This window comes from Bombus bifarius, unplaced genomic scaffold (genome assembly GCF_011952205.1).
Source record: "Bombus bifarius isolate JDL3187 unplaced genomic scaffold, Bbif_JDL3187 scf7180000008216, whole genome shotgun sequence".
Taxonomy (NCBI): Eukaryota; Metazoa; Arthropoda; class Insecta; order Hymenoptera; family Apidae; genus Bombus; species Bombus bifarius.
The window spans coordinates 249,253-267,629 of record NW_022884518.1 but is presented as its reverse complement, the minus strand read 5'-3'; the positions used below and the strand labels follow the sequence as shown (position 1 = coordinate 267,629).

General features: G+C 27.9%; 6 protein-coding genes across 11 annotated transcripts in view; 3 read left to right on the top strand and 3 right to left on the bottom strand.

Moving 5' to 3' along the window:
- Positions 1-30: 30 nt before the first annotated feature.
- On the bottom strand, positions 31-2,840 carry LOC117211088 (importin subunit alpha). Of its 2 annotated transcripts, none has more exons than XM_033454667.1 (8): positions 2,679-2,840; positions 2,212-2,313; positions 1,754-2,064; positions 1,408-1,663; positions 1,201-1,339; positions 750-1,108; positions 334-666; positions 31-253 (listed from the first exon to the last, which is right to left on the bottom strand). In XM_033454667.1, exons 2-8 carry the CDS (start codon positions 2,275-2,277, stop codon positions 158-160), a joined length of 1,560 nt encoding a protein of 519 aa, XP_033310558.1. In that variant the 5' UTR covers positions 2,278-2,313; positions 2,679-2,840; the 3' UTR covers positions 31-157. The 2 variants fall into 2 exon arrangements, with proteins under 2 accessions (XP_033310558.1, XP_033310559.1); XM_033454668.1 differs by lacking the exon at positions 2,679-2,840 and adding an exon at positions 2,430-2,448.
- A 755-nt stretch (positions 2,841-3,595) lies between these two features.
- Positions 3,596-5,238, bottom strand: LOC117211062 (vesicle transport protein SFT2B). 2 transcript variants are annotated; one of them, XM_033454631.1, is made up of 5 exons: positions 5,150-5,238; positions 4,807-4,878; positions 4,381-4,550; positions 3,962-4,079; positions 3,596-3,873 (listed from the first exon to the last, which is right to left on the bottom strand). In XM_033454631.1, the coding sequence occupies exons 1-5, from the start codon at positions 5,159-5,161 to the stop codon at positions 3,745-3,747; spliced, it is 501 nt and encodes a 166-aa protein (XP_033310522.1). In that variant the 5' UTR covers positions 5,162-5,238; the 3' UTR covers positions 3,596-3,744. The 2 variants fall into 2 exon arrangements, with proteins under 2 accessions (XP_033310522.1, XP_033310524.1); XM_033454633.1 differs by lacking the exon at positions 5,150-5,238 and adding an exon at positions 4,669-4,682 and having other exon boundaries at positions 4,807-5,142.
- A 337-nt stretch (positions 5,239-5,575) lies between these two features.
- LOC117211059 (nuclear factor NF-kappa-B p100 subunit) lies at positions 5,576-10,809 on the bottom strand. 3 transcript variants are annotated; one of them, XM_033454628.1, is made up of 19 exons: positions 10,793-10,809; positions 10,507-10,624; positions 9,985-10,122; positions 9,761-9,906; positions 9,477-9,643; positions 9,206-9,344; positions 8,945-9,086; positions 8,761-8,865; positions 8,556-8,667; positions 8,341-8,468; positions 7,885-8,088; positions 7,746-7,813; positions 7,413-7,658; positions 7,163-7,286; positions 6,676-6,920; positions 6,433-6,588; positions 6,226-6,342; positions 5,868-6,122; positions 5,576-5,797 (listed from the first exon to the last, which is right to left on the bottom strand). In XM_033454628.1, exons 3-19 carry the CDS (start codon positions 10,109-10,111, stop codon positions 5,693-5,695), a joined length of 2,586 nt encoding a protein of 861 aa, XP_033310519.1. In that variant the 5' UTR covers positions 10,112-10,122; positions 10,507-10,624; positions 10,793-10,809; the 3' UTR covers positions 5,576-5,692. The 3 variants fall into 3 exon arrangements, with proteins under 3 accessions (XP_033310519.1, XP_033310517.1, XP_033310516.1); XM_033454626.1 differs by having other exon boundaries at positions 10,782-10,800; XM_033454625.1 differs by having other exon boundaries at positions 10,263-10,624; positions 10,782-10,796.
- Positions 10,810-10,885: 76 nt separating this feature from the next.
- LOC117211061 (lambda-crystallin homolog) lies at positions 10,886-14,275 on the top strand. Of its 2 annotated transcripts, none has more exons than XM_033454629.1 (6): positions 10,886-10,965; positions 12,679-12,866; positions 12,971-13,179; positions 13,290-13,447; positions 13,517-13,659; positions 13,962-14,275. In XM_033454629.1, the coding sequence occupies exons 1-6, from the start codon at positions 10,901-10,903 to the stop codon at positions 14,177-14,179; spliced, it is 981 nt and encodes a 326-aa protein (XP_033310520.1). In that variant the 5' UTR covers positions 10,886-10,900; the 3' UTR covers positions 14,180-14,275. The 2 variants fall into 2 exon arrangements, with proteins under 2 accessions (XP_033310520.1, XP_033310521.1); XM_033454630.1 differs by having other exon boundaries at positions 10,898-11,056.
- A 723-nt stretch (positions 14,276-14,998) lies between these two features.
- On the top strand, positions 14,999-17,267 carry LOC117211100 (serine/threonine-protein kinase pelle). The gene is made up of 4 exons (XM_033454689.1): positions 14,999-15,319; positions 15,431-16,057; positions 16,136-16,575; positions 16,674-17,267. The coding sequence occupies exons 1-4, from the start codon at positions 15,187-15,189 to the stop codon at positions 17,013-17,015; spliced, it is 1,542 nt and encodes a 513-aa protein (XP_033310580.1). The 5' UTR covers positions 14,999-15,186; the 3' UTR covers positions 17,016-17,267.
- Positions 17,268-18,010: 743 nt separating this feature from the next.
- LOC117211097 (HEAT repeat-containing protein 5B) overlaps positions 18,011-18,377 on the top strand; it is a 34,752-nt gene continuing 34,385 nt past the window's right edge. Inside the window, exon 1 of the mRNA XM_033454682.1 lies at positions 18,011-18,177. The gene's annotated coding sequence lies outside the window, so the exon portion shown is untranslated. The remainder of the gene's footprint in view (positions 18,178-18,377) is intronic.

The following is an 18,377-nucleotide window of genomic DNA, read 5'->3' as shown; positions in this document are numbered from 1 at the left end:
ATTAATTGGAAATTGATGTCCAATAAAGCATTATGAAAGAGACAGAAAATTTCGTTTTTAATGTTCATTTTCAACGACAAAAGGATGTAAATCTATTTACAAAATGAACTGAAACACACACTAGTATATTAAATGACGTAAAACTGATTAAGGGGTTTTAAAAATTGAATCCGCTCTGTGCAGTTTCAGTTGTTTTAAACTCCAACTGACCATCAGCTACTGCAGGTGTTGCCAATGTTGATTCATGTGCCTCCTATAAAAAAAATCTTTTTATATGATATACAAGTACAGTTATTGGTAATTAAGTACTAAATTTTTCATAAATTTTCTTACAGATTCTGAGAAGAAAGTATCTATCATTGCAGTAGCTTTTTGATATACTTGTTCTACTTCATGATGCTGTAAAGCTTCTAATTTATCCAAACCTCCAACTTCTTCTATCATAATGGCTACTCTATCAACTTCTCCCATTTTTTCTGCTGCACTGCAGATGTTACTTAAACCGTCAAGAACAACAATTATTGTTTTCCAATCTTTAGCTTCCAAAAGATTACAAAATGGTCCAAGCACTCCCAACTGTACTAAATGGGCTAATTGTTGTACTGATCCACCTGATGTCAAATTTGTTACTGCCCATGCTGCCTCCTTTTGAGATTTAAAATCTCCCTAAAAAATAAAACATGTAATTATAATTAAATACATTATAATACTCTTAATAATTAATTAGTTAAAAAACATAATTTACTTACACACTCTAGAACATGTATCAAAGGTGGTAACAATGCAGCATTTATAACTCCTTGAATTTGTTCCATGTTTCCAGCAGTAATATTACTGATAGTCCATGCTGCCTCTTTAACAATATTGAGGCGATGATGTTGTAGCAATAAACCCAAATATTGTAAACCACCTGCTTGTATTATTGCATCTGTTTGCGCATCATTGCCTGTAACTATATTACCAACAGACCGAAGTGCTGGTGTTAAGACTGTCACTTCAGTTGAACCGAGTAATTGTACAAGTTTTGGAATAACCCCACAATCAACGACTGCCTGTATTTTATCGTTAGGACCATCAGTAAGATATGAAAGAGCCCAGCAAGCATCAGCTATAATGAAAAACTTGTTTATAGTTACAAGATTTAGATTTATATCTATAATTAAAAATGCAGCAAATGTTAAATAAAAATAATCAATTTACCAAGTATGTCTTTGTCACTATTGCTAAGTAAACGATTTAGCACTGGAAGAGCGGTTCTCACAACATCAAATGGAGGTGGAGGATTTTTATTACGACACAAATTTGATAATGTCCAAACAATGTTACGTGTAAATGTTATCTGTAATGATAACAAACTTAATAATACTATTATACCTTCATTAAAATAAATATGTATATTGTACATACAGAAGTGTCAGGCTTAATTAACTCTAATAAAAGTGGCATAGCATCAGCTCCAAGAACAAGATCTCGAGGCATTGCTCCATCTCCAGCAATGTTTCCAAGTGCCCATACTGCTTGTTCAGCAACATTAGGTGATCCAGATTTAAGTAATGCAACCAATTTTGGTATAGCACCATGTTTAACAACAACAAGAGTTTGTTCTGATGTACCAGATGCTACATTCGTTAAAGCCCATGCTGCTTCAAATTGCAATGCAGTGCTACAAATATTTAATATAAATAATATTTTACACATACACTGAATAAGATTAAAACAAAATTATTATATATATATGTATATATATATATACTTGTGATGATAATCCAAAAATTCAACACATAGTGGAACAATTCCACGCTGTATCATATTATCTATAGGTGGACTCTTTTCCCGGCTTAACATTTTTCTACATGTCTGTGTTGCTTGAAGTCGAATTGTTTCATCCAAAGATGTCATGCCAGTAACAATTTCATCTATAGTTGAAAGAAGTAAGTGATCACTATCATTCACAGAGCTTTGTGATTCTTTGCCTATATTTAAATTTCGTCGTTTTAATAACTGTTCATCTTTCCTAGCTTTACGTAATTCCACTGATATTTCATTTCTTCTTCTACGTGCTTCCTATAATAGTAATTCGTACAACATTGCATAAAATAATAATTCAAAAGTTCATTTTTACATATATGGAATATATTTGTTAATGTAACATAATATTTTATATATTTTTATAAATTACATGTTTTATAAATATATAATTGATTAACTTACTTCATGTTTGTAATTGAATTTAAAATTAGCTTTACGACTATGGCAATCAGCTTCTGGCGCAGGCATTTTCGTATCTTAAGCAAATTAGATCTAAATTTTCTTCTGTAAAAATATAAGTAGTATGAATCACTAACGTATGCAATTAAAAAATAGGATGTAACTTTTAATAAAATTTTACAATATATAATTAAAAGAATATGAAGTTTGTTCTTTCCCACCTACTAATTATATACGTAATGACTTCGGCGTAATTGCATGTAATGATTATGATATCCTGTCAGATAGCCTAGTATAAATGCGAACACTGTATTATATTGCAAATCGCGTTAAAATATTACGCTAAATATTTTAAATCTACGTTTCCTAACGGTTATTTACTGTCTTTTTTTCAGTTCTTCTCTACGTTATATGACATCTATCTATAGTGTAATTTTAAGTATATGTTAAAGTTGAAAAATTTCACTTACTGAAAGTATGTCAATAAATATCAAGATATGCAGAATACAGGATGGATTATCGAACACTTCATGAACCGATCGCGACCCGCGCGTTAAAGGTACAATGGCTGCTAAAGAATTTTCTTTGTACTTAGAACCTGTTGCTGTTAATCGAAGGACGTAAAAGAAATTATTGTTTATACCTTCAACCAACTAGGACTTCCATCCGTATATGACGAAATATCGTATTGAATCATGATTGGTGGTTGCAATTATGATGAGATGTGATTGGTTGTTCAATATTCAACGTTTAATTTTTAAATGAAAACAAACTAATCAAAATACCATTTACCTTCATGAATTTCATATAATCTGTATTATTAAAATAAAATAATCCATTTAACTTTTATAATCTTTTACTAATCTTCATGATACTTTTAAATAATGAAGATGTAAATCGTACTTGAAAAATTAATCGTAACGGAACATTTGAGCAATATTTTAAATTTATGTTTTTTCAATGCCTTCTAGTTTATTATTAAGATTAGAAAGCGAATTTTTTATAATTACATTATTAATACAATTTTAGTTTAATTATAGTAATAGTTAAAGCAAGATTAACTCAGTGTTATACAAAATATACATTTACAGACATACATATTTGTAAGTAGAAGATAATAGATAGATAAAAAGATAAAGAAATTCATATTACGAGCAATAAATAATTTGATTTCCATTTAATATATAAAGTTATTAATACACTGTACAAAGATTAATAAATATAAGACGTAATAAACATTACAAAAGAAATAACATTATAATATTACATATCTTACATAAACTTAGTAGATTCCTTTACTTTCCTTTATTTACAATATTATAAAATATTACAATATTAAATATATATGCAAAAACATCTTATCACATGAGGTATATGTATATTTTAATTGTAAAAATTTCTATTTGATCAATACTACATTGTGCCTTAAGTTAATTTTTTATTTCAGTTTATAATTTATATAATATAAAATAACAGTATATAAGTTTGAACATTTTTGTTAAGTTAGAGATATTATTGTACGTTTTGTAAGCTTTTTCATGTGATACATGATTCCAGAGTTTTTCTGACAGCATCACGTGCATAGGGGATATAAGATAAGGAATACCAAGTCATTGCCAATGATTGAATAATTATAAACATAAGAGCCAATCCAGGATTTTTCAGCTAAAAATATGCATATTAATTGAGTTCAATGTTATTTTATATAGGAAATAATATTCATGTATAACAAACTTTATTATATTATACTTACATGCAAAGCTGCAAATAATGTCATTACAATTGCGATAAATACTAAAACAGTTGCCACAACTCTTGTTGGTGCAAACATCTTCTTAAACTGATTGAATGGACCCATCAAAAAGCATGTGCTATGAATAAAATAAAAAATATTTTTCTTTAATCAGAATTATATGATTATACTCAACTATAAATTTCATTGAAAACAAATATTATGTGTAATTACAATAAAATAAAGGATTATTAGGAAAATGATTACACTGAATCTATGCTAATATAATTTTTGTAATTCTTGTTATACTATATTAACGAATTCACTGAATTATTTATTGTTGAGGCCCCTGAAGTAAAGAAGCAGATTATAAAGAAAATGTATCATGTAAATACTTAGATAAAAGTTTAATGATATTCGATTTTAATATATTATTCTACCTTGCTAATGAGATGATATTGCCTAATGTATAAAATACAGCAAATACTGTGAGTCCTTTGTGTAAAAATAAGGCAAAGGATCCAAGGAAGGAGCAGAGGATACCAACAATAAAGCAAATAGCAAAACCTTTTATTCGAGTAGACCAACTTAACGTAGATTGATCCATAACCTAAAAATAAAAATTTATACAATTTATCTTAAATTTAAAACTTTTTCAAGTGTTGATATATACAGTTATGTTGAAAAATATACACAACTTTGCATCCTGTTTTACTCTACGAGCTTACCAAAAAATCCACATCTGTATTCCATTAAAAATTGTATGCATTCATAACAATAATTCCATATGAATAAAATAAAATTATATGTATACCAAAAAACTAATATTATTAATAATTATATAACTTTAATATGGCATTAATTACCTGAGTAATAATACCACTTTCTTCATCGCATTGATCATTACCACTTAAAGCTCTCCTTAACTTATCCATCTTCTGTTTCAAATTAATTATTATTTTTAAAAAATAACACTTTTACTTTAATATTTTTAAATCAATACACTATCCTTTCATAAAATTAAAAACGATCTGTCTTTCGTAAATATGATTCATTTCAACATTCAACTATGATTATTATAATATAAATATTATTAAAATTGAAAAAACGATAATCTAATACAAAATATTATAAAATTTTTCACGCGGGAATGAATAGTATACTATGCGCAACAGCTGTTCCCTGTAAGCTCCACAATTGAATACATGCTTTATTTATCATAAAGATGCTCCTTCTATCTTGAATGTAAATACGTAGATATACAGGATGTCTTTAAAAGGCATTCAGTGATGCAACATAATAAATTTTTCAAGACCTATAAAATCGAAATTTTTAAACTATATAAACAATTAATTATTTTATTTATAGGTTGGGATGATAAGAAGTACATGACACATAAGTTTGGTTGGACTATGTATCAATATTATCTGTATTGTGATAAATAAATGTATTGTGAATAAAGTAAATCACGAATTACATTTAGTAGACTTGTATAATAAATTATTTTAATACAAAAAAGTTCGATATACATAGTACTTTTATATGTCTAAACCGTTAGTGTAAAATATAATTAAATCTTCAAATACTTAACATTCGTTTATATATATATATATACATATACATGTATAGTAAATATTTTTATCACATTTTAATAAATGTAACTGTTATAAAATTAAAAAGCACATAATAGTGATGTACAATTAGTATATGTACATTTCATTATGTAAATATTTTTTGGAACAAATGGATATTTTATGAACATGTAGATGAAATTCCATTTATGTAATCTGCTGCTTCTTCCTCTTCAATTTCTCTTAACACTGTTTGTATATCTGTGAGAGATAGGGATGCCTCTACCTAAAAGTTTTGTATATTTCTTATTATCCAAGATTTTAGTAGTCTCATAATAATAAAATATATAACTTACGTCAATGTAATTTAAAAGAATCAATGATGGACTTGTTGAACCATATTGAAATGATTGTAATAAGTATTCAACACCTAAATGTTTAGCAAGTTTTTGCCATCCTTGTGTTTTGTCTAAAAGGGTAGATAATTCTTTTTTATGTTCATCATTTAACCAACTTGTTTGTAAATTTTCATCTTTTAATTCTAACTTTGTAGCAACTGAGCACATTTCACTTGTGGTTTCCCTAGGTTGATCATTAAAAAGCTGTAAAATCTTTATAAAAAATGTATTTTTTATTAAAAACCTTACTATAACTGCGCATGATAATAAATTTTTAAATCAATATTTTCACATGTATATATAAAATAATAATTACGTCTGGTTTATTCATAGCTAAATCAAATGATGACTGCCCAATAGTTCCTTCTATATTTTCGTCTTCTGAATCTACTTCGACTTTCACATTAATATGTGATTCGTTTTTTTCGTCCACCTATTGAAGAAATCAAATAAAGAATATTATATATCATCTGAAGCATCCGAAATTAGAATAAAATATTTTTTACAGAAAAAAATAATGTACATCATCTGACTTCCGATTATGATTTTGAATATGCGGATCTGCACCATGTTGTATTAGTAATGCACACAGTTCTTTTGCTCGTGTTCCTGTATGTACAACTGCAGTATGCAAAGCAGTATTTCCACTAAAGTTTCTTTTATTCACAAGTATATTTGTCTATAATAGTAAAAATATTTAAATCAAAAATATATTATAATCATTATTAATAATTGTGTATTTATATTAAAATAATAAGTAACATGCCTTTTTGAGTAAATATTCAACTACATTTTTATGTCCACCTTCAACAGCTATATGTAATGCTGTTCGACCATAAGACATATCAGTATTATTTACATTTGCTCCGGCACGAATAAGTGAACATACTGCATCGTATGATCCTGCTTCAGCTGCAAGATGTAATGGCGTCCATCCAGCATCATTGTGTGCTTCAATGTCTATTCCTTTTTCGACTAGTAATACATCAACACACAACCCAGCATCGGGGACTAAAATATATAGGTGCATTAAAATGACTATTAATTGTAGGTATTTTAACATTTTTTTAAAATCTCCTTTTTTGGAACTTTTTAAGCACTAGATTCTATTTTTATCTATCATAAATAAATTATAGCAATTATGAAATACGAGAAAAAAAATTATGATATAAAGAAATAAGAATTAATTTAGTTTACATATATTTATTATATGTAATTGTATGTCAGTTTTACTTCTTAATAATTTAACATACTTTTTACTGCTGCATGTAGTGGAGAGAATCCATGCTCATCTGTTCGATTTGGATCAGCTCCAAGCATAAGTAATGCTTTTGCAGTTTCAGGTTGGTTTTGCAAAACAGCATAATGCAATGGGGTCTAAAAATAAGATATTATATCTATTAAACTATATTCAGTACATTTATAAATATCCTAATTTGCAATGTTAAAATCAATTTAAAATTAATGTAAATATTTTATAAATATTTTAAAAAGTATATTTACTTTTCCAGAACTATTTTGGCTATTAACCAGCGTTTTACAATCCTTATTAGTACATAATAACATTAACAGGTATTTGATAACATCACGTTGTCCGTATCGAAGTGCTGCGTGTAACGGCGAATCCCCATATGTTGATCGGTCTCTGAATAGCTTTTGGACATGTTCTTTTACATTTTTTACATCCATTTTCATACAATGCATAATTTCAATAAGTATATTTTTAGCGAACATTACATCATCCTGGCACTAATAAAAGAATATTCACATTATTTATTAATTCAAAAATATCTTATAGATGACTTAATATAAATTGAAAATAGAAGAAATATATACTTGTACAGTTGATACGCCATCAGTGGTTAGCATATTCTCTTCACCATTAACGAGCAATTTTAAATAATCTACAAAATGATGCAATTAAAATTTTTCAATAAATTCTATCTTAAGAAAGAAAAAGAGATTGCTTACTTACTGTCAACATCCATATCTTTCAGAAAATCTTTGCACACTGGTGTTGGAGGACCTTCAGATAATAATTTTATTATTTCTTTAGATAATTCTCGACTGCTATTACTTAAGAGTTCTGATGTATTTTCATTTCCAATACAATTGGGACTTGATAGTATATGTGAAAATTCCGAACTTCCAGAATGAGATATTCGTTGACGTTTCCTACCTAAACATTTATTACTGTCATTTTGAATGTGCGATTAGAGTTGTGTCGGCTTATGTCAAAATCTTGTAAGTTTGTAACCACATATGTATGTTCAAGTACTTGCTATCCGACTTGATTACCTCCCAACCTGAATTTAACCCAAAGATATCTTTAGGTGTCTGACATAATTATGTGATTTTCAACTTTCAGGATCTTGACTCAACACGAACCTATCTTCAAGTATCTGCACATCCCTTAATATTTATTTATTACCTATAATCCTATCACTTGGTTTGTAATAAAATTTTTTTGGTTCAGAACAACCTCCATCAGACGGCCGTTCTAACTGTATGAAAACTTCTTTTGTCGTTGTGATATTTTGATCTTTATATGGTGGTGTTCTACAAAAATATATATATATATAAGCTATTATATATTTTATTTGTATGTCAAAAGTTGAGGTAGCCTATTCCTAATACACAACTTACCGAAATACAATAGCATATTGATGATGTACATCCAATTCTGAGAAACGTCCATATGCACTCCAAATTTCACAATCATCCTCATTTAATTCAAAAAATTTTATTTTAATATTTTCTACAACAAAAAATATTGTATTAAAAGTATTTGTATAAAATTATGTTACTGCTTTTTATATTTTGTAAATCAATAAACTAATTTAATAATTACTTTTTCCTACTTTTTCTACCAGTATGAATACTTCTTCTGCTCCCTCAACACTACTAGTGTGTTTATCAATTCTGCATATTTTAAGTTCTCCAGTTAATGCACTCTCTATCAAATAGTAGATATTTTTTCAATTATTTTGCTTCTGTAAGATGTATTTTTAAATATTCTATTATTTTTCACTTACTAAGATTATTAATAGCATGTGAATATACAGGTTCTGTTATTGGCCTCATAATTCCATAATCATCTAAGATGAATGCTTGAAAGCACAGTGCAACACTATTCAAATTCATACATTTTTGATAATTTTCAGCATCAACTTTAATCTTTAAAGTAAAATGTACACTTAATTAAAAGCTTAGAAAAAATATGGGAGAGTATACTATATAGTACACATATATATTAATATAGTTAATATAAATGATAAGGTATTAAAATAATATACTTGTGCTTCCTCTCTAGTAGTAAGAATTGCCTTCATATTTTCAAGTTTCTTTTTCTCTAAAGCTTCGGCTTGCATCTTTTTTATAAGTTCATCTCTAATATGCCTTTTTCCTGTGTGTATAATTGCCATTCCATGGAATCTAGATATCATATAATACTAGTGATGTATAATACGAAATAGTAATAACATATCAGATTTTAATATATAATATAAAATTTACAAAAAATATAGTATGTAACACATGTAATATATAATATATAATATAACGTACATTGCAGTATATCCAACTTCAGAAGATACTGTGATATGATGTGGATCATCATAATCATGACCACCATCTCTACGAATTAATCTATGAGCATGAGGAATTCTGTGACTACCTTCGTCAGATGTAACAAGTGTACACCGTATTATTGCAGACTCCAGGAAATTATTTAACTAAATGAAGTATTAGTGTTATTTATTTATTATTTAAATAATTTAAAAACTCAGAATGTCTGATCTTTTTTATCAATATCAGATAAACATTATAGGAATAGAATGACAGATATATACTTGTACTGTTGGTGCATTCTTGTGACGATTAATAGCACTATTTGATCCCGCTAAACTTCCATGTGTTCCCACCATTTCTGATTTGTATCGAAATCTAAATTTTTCTATAGGTTGTTCCAAGATTGTTATAGATGGCTCTCCAATAACTTAAACAAAGCAATGATATATTTTTCAGTACCTTTATGCAAAAAAAAGGAAATTATATATCATAAAAAATTTTGTACCTGTCGTATCATTTAATGTTAAAAATTCATTGCCCTGTAATGGTGACAATGTAGTAGACATAGGTGAATTGACACTCACTGTCGCTTGAGATCCACTAAGTGGACTATAAACACCTTGATTGTTCATTGCTTGTAAATCTTAAAGAGAATAATATATGTATATGTAAATGAATATTTCTATGTCATATGTACATATATATGTTTCAGATAATCTATTATGTGAATTCACATTGAACATTTGTTTAAAGTACTGAAATTAAAAGTAAATTAACAATTACCACATTCATAAGAATAAAAATCCAGATTTTCAGAAACTGGAACTGCGTAATTCTCGTAAACTTCAGGCATTATGCGTTATTAGAAAATTATCACACAACTAAATAAATATTCACTACTTCAAATATAATATTTATAAATATGACGATATTTATATTGGACAATATATGACTATATAAAAAAGTTTACAAAAATAACAAAAGATTTAACAGTTCGGTACACCTCTCTAGATACTCACGCACTCACCGAACGTGAATATTTCTTATCTCAATTGTATATCCCAATATAACCTTGATGTTAATGTAGGTTTTTCCCCGTCAAATAACCAATCATTCTTTAGAAATGGATTTTCCGTAAGAAAGGGCTGTAACAAGCAGTTAAAAAACCCCACTTTATATTATGGTTTCATACGAATTTTATAAGTAATATTAGAAATTTTTAATATTTTGTATTTGTTTACTAATTATGGAAAATGATTGTGTTTTTTTCTTCTTTGTCCAATTTCATATATATATACATACAAAATTCTCACATGATATTAGCCGCTCCTGTAAAAACGTAATCAAATGTACTCGAAACTACATTTCATAAAATTGACAAATGTCAATGGTGGGGATATCTTGTAAATACATGCGTATGCATGTATACGTATGAATTAGAAAGGCATGTTCATATAGTGTCAGACAAGGCATTAGTACACTTCAAGTACGTATTTCATAGAGTAAAGTTTGTAAATACTTTAAAGTAATTCAGAAACGATGTCTCTCAAGAGCGAAAAAATTGGTATAATTGGCAGGTAATAAAGACAAATAAATAAATAGAATGTAATTAGTAATATTAATTATTTCTTACATATATTTAGCTTTATTAATAACAAATGAATAATATAGTGATTTATACACAATTATATTTCATATAACTTGGTTTTAATATAATAAAATAATTTGCAAATAGTAATTATTTAAATATAAATTTCATCAGAATATTTCATGGAAAATATATCATCCTAATCCGTTTTATAATATTATATATTTAACATTTTTTGTATTTAATATGATGTATACAGGGTGGATCAGGTAAATGGGAGCACCTAAATATATGTCTTATTTGTTGTCATATAAAAAAACTTCTCAGAAAAAGTTGCATTTTTTTAAAAAGCGCTTGTAATTACTAGAAATAGTTTTTTTTAGTGATTATTTTTTACGAGATCTTAAGGTCACTGATATTATTTTGTTGATAATCCTATACTTATTTCTGGATATTTTTGTAGAATGTGAAAAAACAAATTTAATTTCAAACAATAATTTAAACAAATTTATAGAACGATCATTTAGTTTTGAGATATTTGCGTTTAAATCTATTAAAATTTTACGTAATATCTCGGGTTACGCAATATGCTTTTATCTGTGGGGTAAATAAAAACATTTAGTCTATCGCGATAAACGAACATCAGAGAACATGAAGGAAAGAATTATAACTGCAGATGCATCCATAATCCACAAGAATTAGAAAATATGCACAAAGAAATGCTTAAAAAATTCCAGTTACCATAACAACAAATCATCAATTAATGGTTATTTCTCATTTTTCTCATTTTGGAACATTTGTAGCCGAAATATCAATGAATTGTGAAAATATTTTCTAATAATAATTAATGCTTACGTTTTGATGCGAATGTGTGACAAATATGTGGTATGCAAATTGAAATGCCACATAATCAGAAACAAATATCTCAAAAATACATAATCCGAAGGATATGATTCTGTAGGTCGTGAACTTGTTTTTTACGGTTTGCAAGAATATCCAAAGGTAAATATATTGTTAAAAGAATAATCACAAAAAAACTATTTTTAGTATTACATGCGCTCCTTGAAACAGCACAACTTTCTTCTGAGAAGTTTTTTTATACAACAACAAATAATGCAGATATTTATAGTCTGTCCAACAAGACGAGGCAATAAAATTTGATTGCTGCGACTGCAGACGGTAGATGATTCCATTTAACTGGTTCATCATCTATAACTTATTAATTAAAAATATATAAGTACAAAATCTTTTTAACGAATATACAAAATTATATTGGTAATAATAGTTGTTTACACAAGAAACTAGAAGATTGCATTTATCTACAAAATATTTTTAAATTATAGTTCATAAACAATTTAGAAATCATGGTGCTGATGCTCTGAATTAAATCTTCTTTGATAAGATAATATTATAAGAATTTAATGATAAAGAGTAGAGAATTAGATACGCTTCTCGATATAACAATATGTAGCTACATATATACAATTTATTATTATGTAAATATTAAATATAATATTTCACTTACATAACACAATGAAAAATAACAAATTATAAGATTAGAAAATATATTAATATTGGGAATACCGAATTTCCTTAAACTATTTATTTTAGCGGTCTAATCGGTCGCAGTTGGGCGATGCTTTTTGCTAGTGTAGGATACGAAGTAATTATTTATGACATTGTAAAAGAACAAATCAATCGTGCTCTCGAAGATATTCACCAGCAATTGAAGCGTCTTGAAAGTAGCAGTCTTTTGAGAGGTTCACTTACTGCGGATCAGCAAATTAAATTAATTAAAGGTTCGCACTTATGTTTGTGGGTAATATATATATTCATAGAGTTGATATTCGAATAAATATAACTGTAACCTATTATTGAGATCAATTTAATTAATTATTAACAGGATCGTGTAACTTAACGGAAGTTGTAAAAGGAGCTAAATTTATACAAGAATGCGTTCCCGAAAATTTACCATTAAAACTTAAGGTTTACAACGAGCTTGACAACTTAGTTGATAATAAAGTAATTTTATCTTCTTCAACGTCTACCTTCCGTCCATCCTTATTTAGTGAAAAGTTAAAACATCGTGAACAAATTATTGTATCACATCCAGTATGTATGCTTTTCTATTATATATGTATATGAAATAAAATAAATATGTATTATATTTATCTTAAAACATTTCCTGCAATAACTAAAGATATATATTGTTTCAAATATAGGTAAATCCTCCATACTATGTACCACTTGTAGAAATTGTGCCAGCTCCTTGGACGCGTGCTGAGATACCAGTACAAACAAAAGCTATTATGACTGAAATAGGCCAAACGCCTGTTGTATTTTCTAGAGAAATTGATGGTTTTGCACTTAACCGAATACAGTATGTACTTTTTTATAATATATTAACTTATTATTAATCTTTATATATTTATCAAGAAAATTCGGTTAGATATGCAATTTTGAATGAAGCGTGGAGACTAGTAGCCGATGGAATTTTAAGTGCAAAAGATATGGACGCAGTCATGAGTGAAGGGCTTGGAATGCGATATGCATTTCTCGGTGCTTTCGAAGCAGCACATTTAAATGCTGAAGGTAAAATTTTTTATTATTCAGAAAACAAAATTAATTTTGTAATTAATTTTTGTGAAACAAATTTAGCAGCAAAGCTATCCCTCGATTTAGTTCCTCATGCAATTTTTTTTGCGGGTAAAAATCGCGTAAATGAAATCTGCCAGTACAATAAAAATAGATACCTTGTAAAGTGACAAGGAGACCGTATGAAAATACCATCTAAACAAAGACATAATTTAGTGCGTACAAGAAGTGCTGCATAAATTGAGAGCTGGTTGTAATTTTAATGGCAATAAGTAATGCAATAAATTACTTCATTTCAGGCATGAAAAAGTACTGTGAAACGTACAAAAATTCAATTTATGATGTAAGTATGACATTCGGTCCAGTTCCAAAATTTGAAGGTGAGATGGCAGAAAAGATTAGCAATGAATTAAATGAGATGTGTCCGCTAGAAAAGCTTCAAGAAAGACGTGCATGGAGAGATGAAGCTTTGACCAAGTTATCCTTATTAAAGAAAGAATTGAATAATAACAAGTAAAAATATTCATAGCATAGCATTATATGTTAAAACTGAGCTCGTTGTATATTAATTAATAAAGTAAAATGAGTATGTGTATGTGTGTTTAAAAGCTAATTCGTGTTATTTGTTTTTTATTAATACCTGTTGATATATAGATACATATTAAAATAATAGAATGTGTATAATACATAATACTATATAAAATAACAATATGAAATAGTAAAATAGTAGAATGAATAAAAGAGTTTATAGTTTTCAACACTAATACTATAATAATAATTAATATGTATTTGTCCGGTAAATATGTATTTATCATGCTATGCATAGCATGTATGCGTAGCATATGCCAGCATGGAACCAAACAGAGCAAATCCTTAACTTTATAGGTTCTTGTATATGCTAGCGCGGAAGTTCAGCATTTGTCCGTATGATGGAGCACCTGTATTATGACACACTTAGAACATGGGCGCAAGTACTCTCATTTTTTTTTTCGTCATATAAACAGATCTCGTCGGATTATTAGATCACAGTTAGGCACAAATCTGGAAATTCCAGTGGAGAGGTAAGGACTTGAGATAATCTTACGCATCGGAAAATGTTTCTGAAGTAAGACGCTTCAATCGATTTGTTAGGTTTTGTCATGCAGCGCCACTTGTGTCTGCAACTTGCAATATGATCAATTTTGCAGCTGATTCTATCCTATTATATAAATCAACATTTTTTTAAACATTCTTCTGTATCACATGAAACTTATTCTAAATAAACTGAAAAAATTTATGAGCAGTAATTTGATTTACATTCTTTGCTTTCGGTGGTAAGGATGGCGAAGGTGGCGTTAAATGCAAAAGTTTAACGCTATGACCAGCGGCCAATTTCTAAAGCATTTACGACCGTATGCAGAACGATGCCCGGTGTTGTCGCCATATTGATCTTTTTTGGCTTCATTTGACAGATGCTTGCTTTATGTTTTTGACAGTTTTTGGTATAGAAGTGTTCAGACTGGTAACTTTGGTTTAGATTAGTATATGTATGTGACCCTAACTATGGCTACATCAAACTGTACGGATAATATCAAATATATTTATCAATTGCCATTTTTTGCACGATCGGAGATTTGTAAAATACTTAATCAAAATGATAAGTGGGAAGAACTTGCTGGTAAGTTCCAATAATATAATTCTAATAATTAAAATTGTATTTAGTATAATTTAGCAATACTTCATAAAAGGTTCTAGTAAAAAGCTTAACATTAAATGGGAATTCATTTAGGAACATGGATGAAATATGATGTATTGACAATACAGAGTTTGCGAAAAGAAAAAAATCCAACAGATGAATTACTAACAATGTGGGGTCACTATAATCATACAATATTGGAATTGTTTGTGCTGTTATCTAGAATGCAGCATTATCAATCTATGGTACCACTGAAATCATTTGTCGAAGAGAAATTTCATAAATTACTTTATAATGGAGAAGGAAATCTTCATAGAATACTTGAGAAACGCTTGAATAAAAACACAAAAGATTTGAAGATTGGAACACAGAATTTTAATCAAATTGCACCACCAGAACCAAATCTGCCAAAGATTATTGTAGAGAAAAATACTAGGGAGGAATCCCATAAAATTTTAAATCAATCTATGCAAGCCTTGCATATTGGAGTTGTTCCAAGTAATTCTAACAACTTACTTGTTGCTTCTCTAGCAGCAGCAAATCCTGCACTAGGTTCTTTACAACGTACTCCAACTAGTGGAAGAAAAGATAATGATGCTATCATTTTCTCAGCAGAAGCAGCTATACCTCATGTTCCTTATAATGAACTAAGTATAGCTACCAATGAATGGAACTTATATAATATATTAGGGAGAGGTGGCTTTGGGACTGTGTATAGAGGTAATCAGGATAGAAGCAATAAATTTCTTCATATATATTAATTTCATCTAAATAAACTATTATATCTTTGTTATATAGGCACATGGAAAAATACAGCTGTAGCTATTAAGAAAATAGAAAAGAGAGGGGCAGACTCTGATGAAAGTCATCAACTTCAACTTCAACAATCCTTTAGAGAAATTAAAATTTTAAATTCTTGTAGGCATGAAAATATATTACCACTATATGCTTATAGTTTAGATGGCAAACTACCTTGTATTGTTTATCAGCTTATGAAAAATGGATCTTTAGAAGACCGGTTATTGTTAAAACAGAAAAGTCAACCATTATCTTGGATCCAGCGTCATGAAATAGCTAAAGGAGCTGCATGTGGTTTACAATATTTGCACACAGTCGGAGAAAAGCCCTTGATACATGGTGATATAAAGAGTGCTAATATTTTGCTTGATAAAAATTTGGAACCTAGAATTGGTGATTTTGGTTTAGCGAGAGAAGGTCCTGAAAGAGATTCTATGGAAGTAAGTTCTATTCTAATGATAATATTATTGAAAAAATGTATGAAATATCTTGTTATTTATTATTATTATTATTTGTTTTGTTATTATTTTCATTTCAGGTAAGCAAAATTCACGGCACTAGACCATATCTCCCAGAAGAATTTTTACATGGACGAAAATTATCTACGAAAGTCGATACATACAGCTATGGTATAGTTTTGTTTGAACTAGCTACTGGTTTACCAGCTTATGATAAATCTAGGTTGGGCAATAGGTTTTTAAAAGATTTTATTGACAGTTGGGAAGACAAAGATCTTCCTTTGCTAATAGATAAAAAAGCAGGTGAGAAAGACAAACAGGTTTACAACAACCTAATGATTTTGGGAAAGTGGTGTACTAATCGTATGGCACAAAATAGACCTGAAATGGATTATGTATTCAAGAAACTAAATGATTTATAATTCGATCACGCTTTTATTTTTTATGTAAATTGTATGAGAATTTTACATGTTTCGATGTGAATATCTCGTAAATTGTATATATTTAACATTATAGTATAGAAATTGGCAATATATAATGTTTAAGATATGTAACATTCTCATAGAATTGTAGTATATAATTTATGGTTTTGTTACAATATAAACATGTGTATGTAACAAATTATTACCAATTCCTAAGGAATCTTTGTAATTGTATGCTGTGTCATACTTTTGTTATAATTATATTAATATTTTTATTCTGTTATAAAAATATATATATATTTTTATATAGATTTTATATGTAATAACAATATTTTTAGAGGAAATAAAATTTTGCAAATGATGAATATACAAAAGACATCTTATTTCAATTATCTATACTATATAATAAAATAATAGATAACTTATCACAGGTACTGAGTAAATAAATTTTACGTTATGTGTTTTCAATAAAAATTTCATTGCAAGAGATGAAGGAGAATTAAAAGAGAAATTATAGAGAGTAATCATATAACGAAACGATTGTAATATTTATGGTTCATCATAAACAGGCATATTTAGCAATACATGTTTTAAGGAATATATAGCAAATACAACTTCATTTTTACAAAGAGAGTTTACATGCTATATATATATGTGTATTGCTTATTTTTTAAGTAAAATATCTTAACAAATCTGAATACGTATTTAAATTATTGCTGTTATCGAAGGTGATTTTATTTTTCAAATTATAAAAATAGAAGTTAAAATTATCTTAAGTATATCGTATGATAAACTCAATTCCAATTTCAGTTTAGAAATATCATTAAATAGACGAAATCGCGGAAAATATAAAAAAATTTGAGAATTAATACGTTAGACAAAATTAGAACATATTTGTGCGTCCTAAATATAATTACTTAATAACTGATAAATATAGTCCAGTAGTATAATACATAATTAATTTTTTACAATAATTAAAAATTATAGCTAGCATAATATTTTCTACGAGAAGAGAATGTTGTATTGAAATACACATTAAATTCGTTTTACACAAGTAGTAAAGCTAGGTACTTCCGATGGTGTAAATCGAAACGGAACAAAGTGATAGCTCTCGTAGTGATTAATGTTTCAATTAAAATACTGAATACAGGAATAATAATATGTAAGTGATTTATTATATTTGAATGTTTCCTTCTTGACATTAAGTATGAAAGAATATTATATACAACAACAATTTTTTTGCGAACGAATTCCATCAATCGAATCGGTTTTTTTACAAGTATACAAATGTCATACGTTATATTTTTCTTTTTATACATTACCAGAATATATTCATTATTTTATATTCGGCAGATTTATATT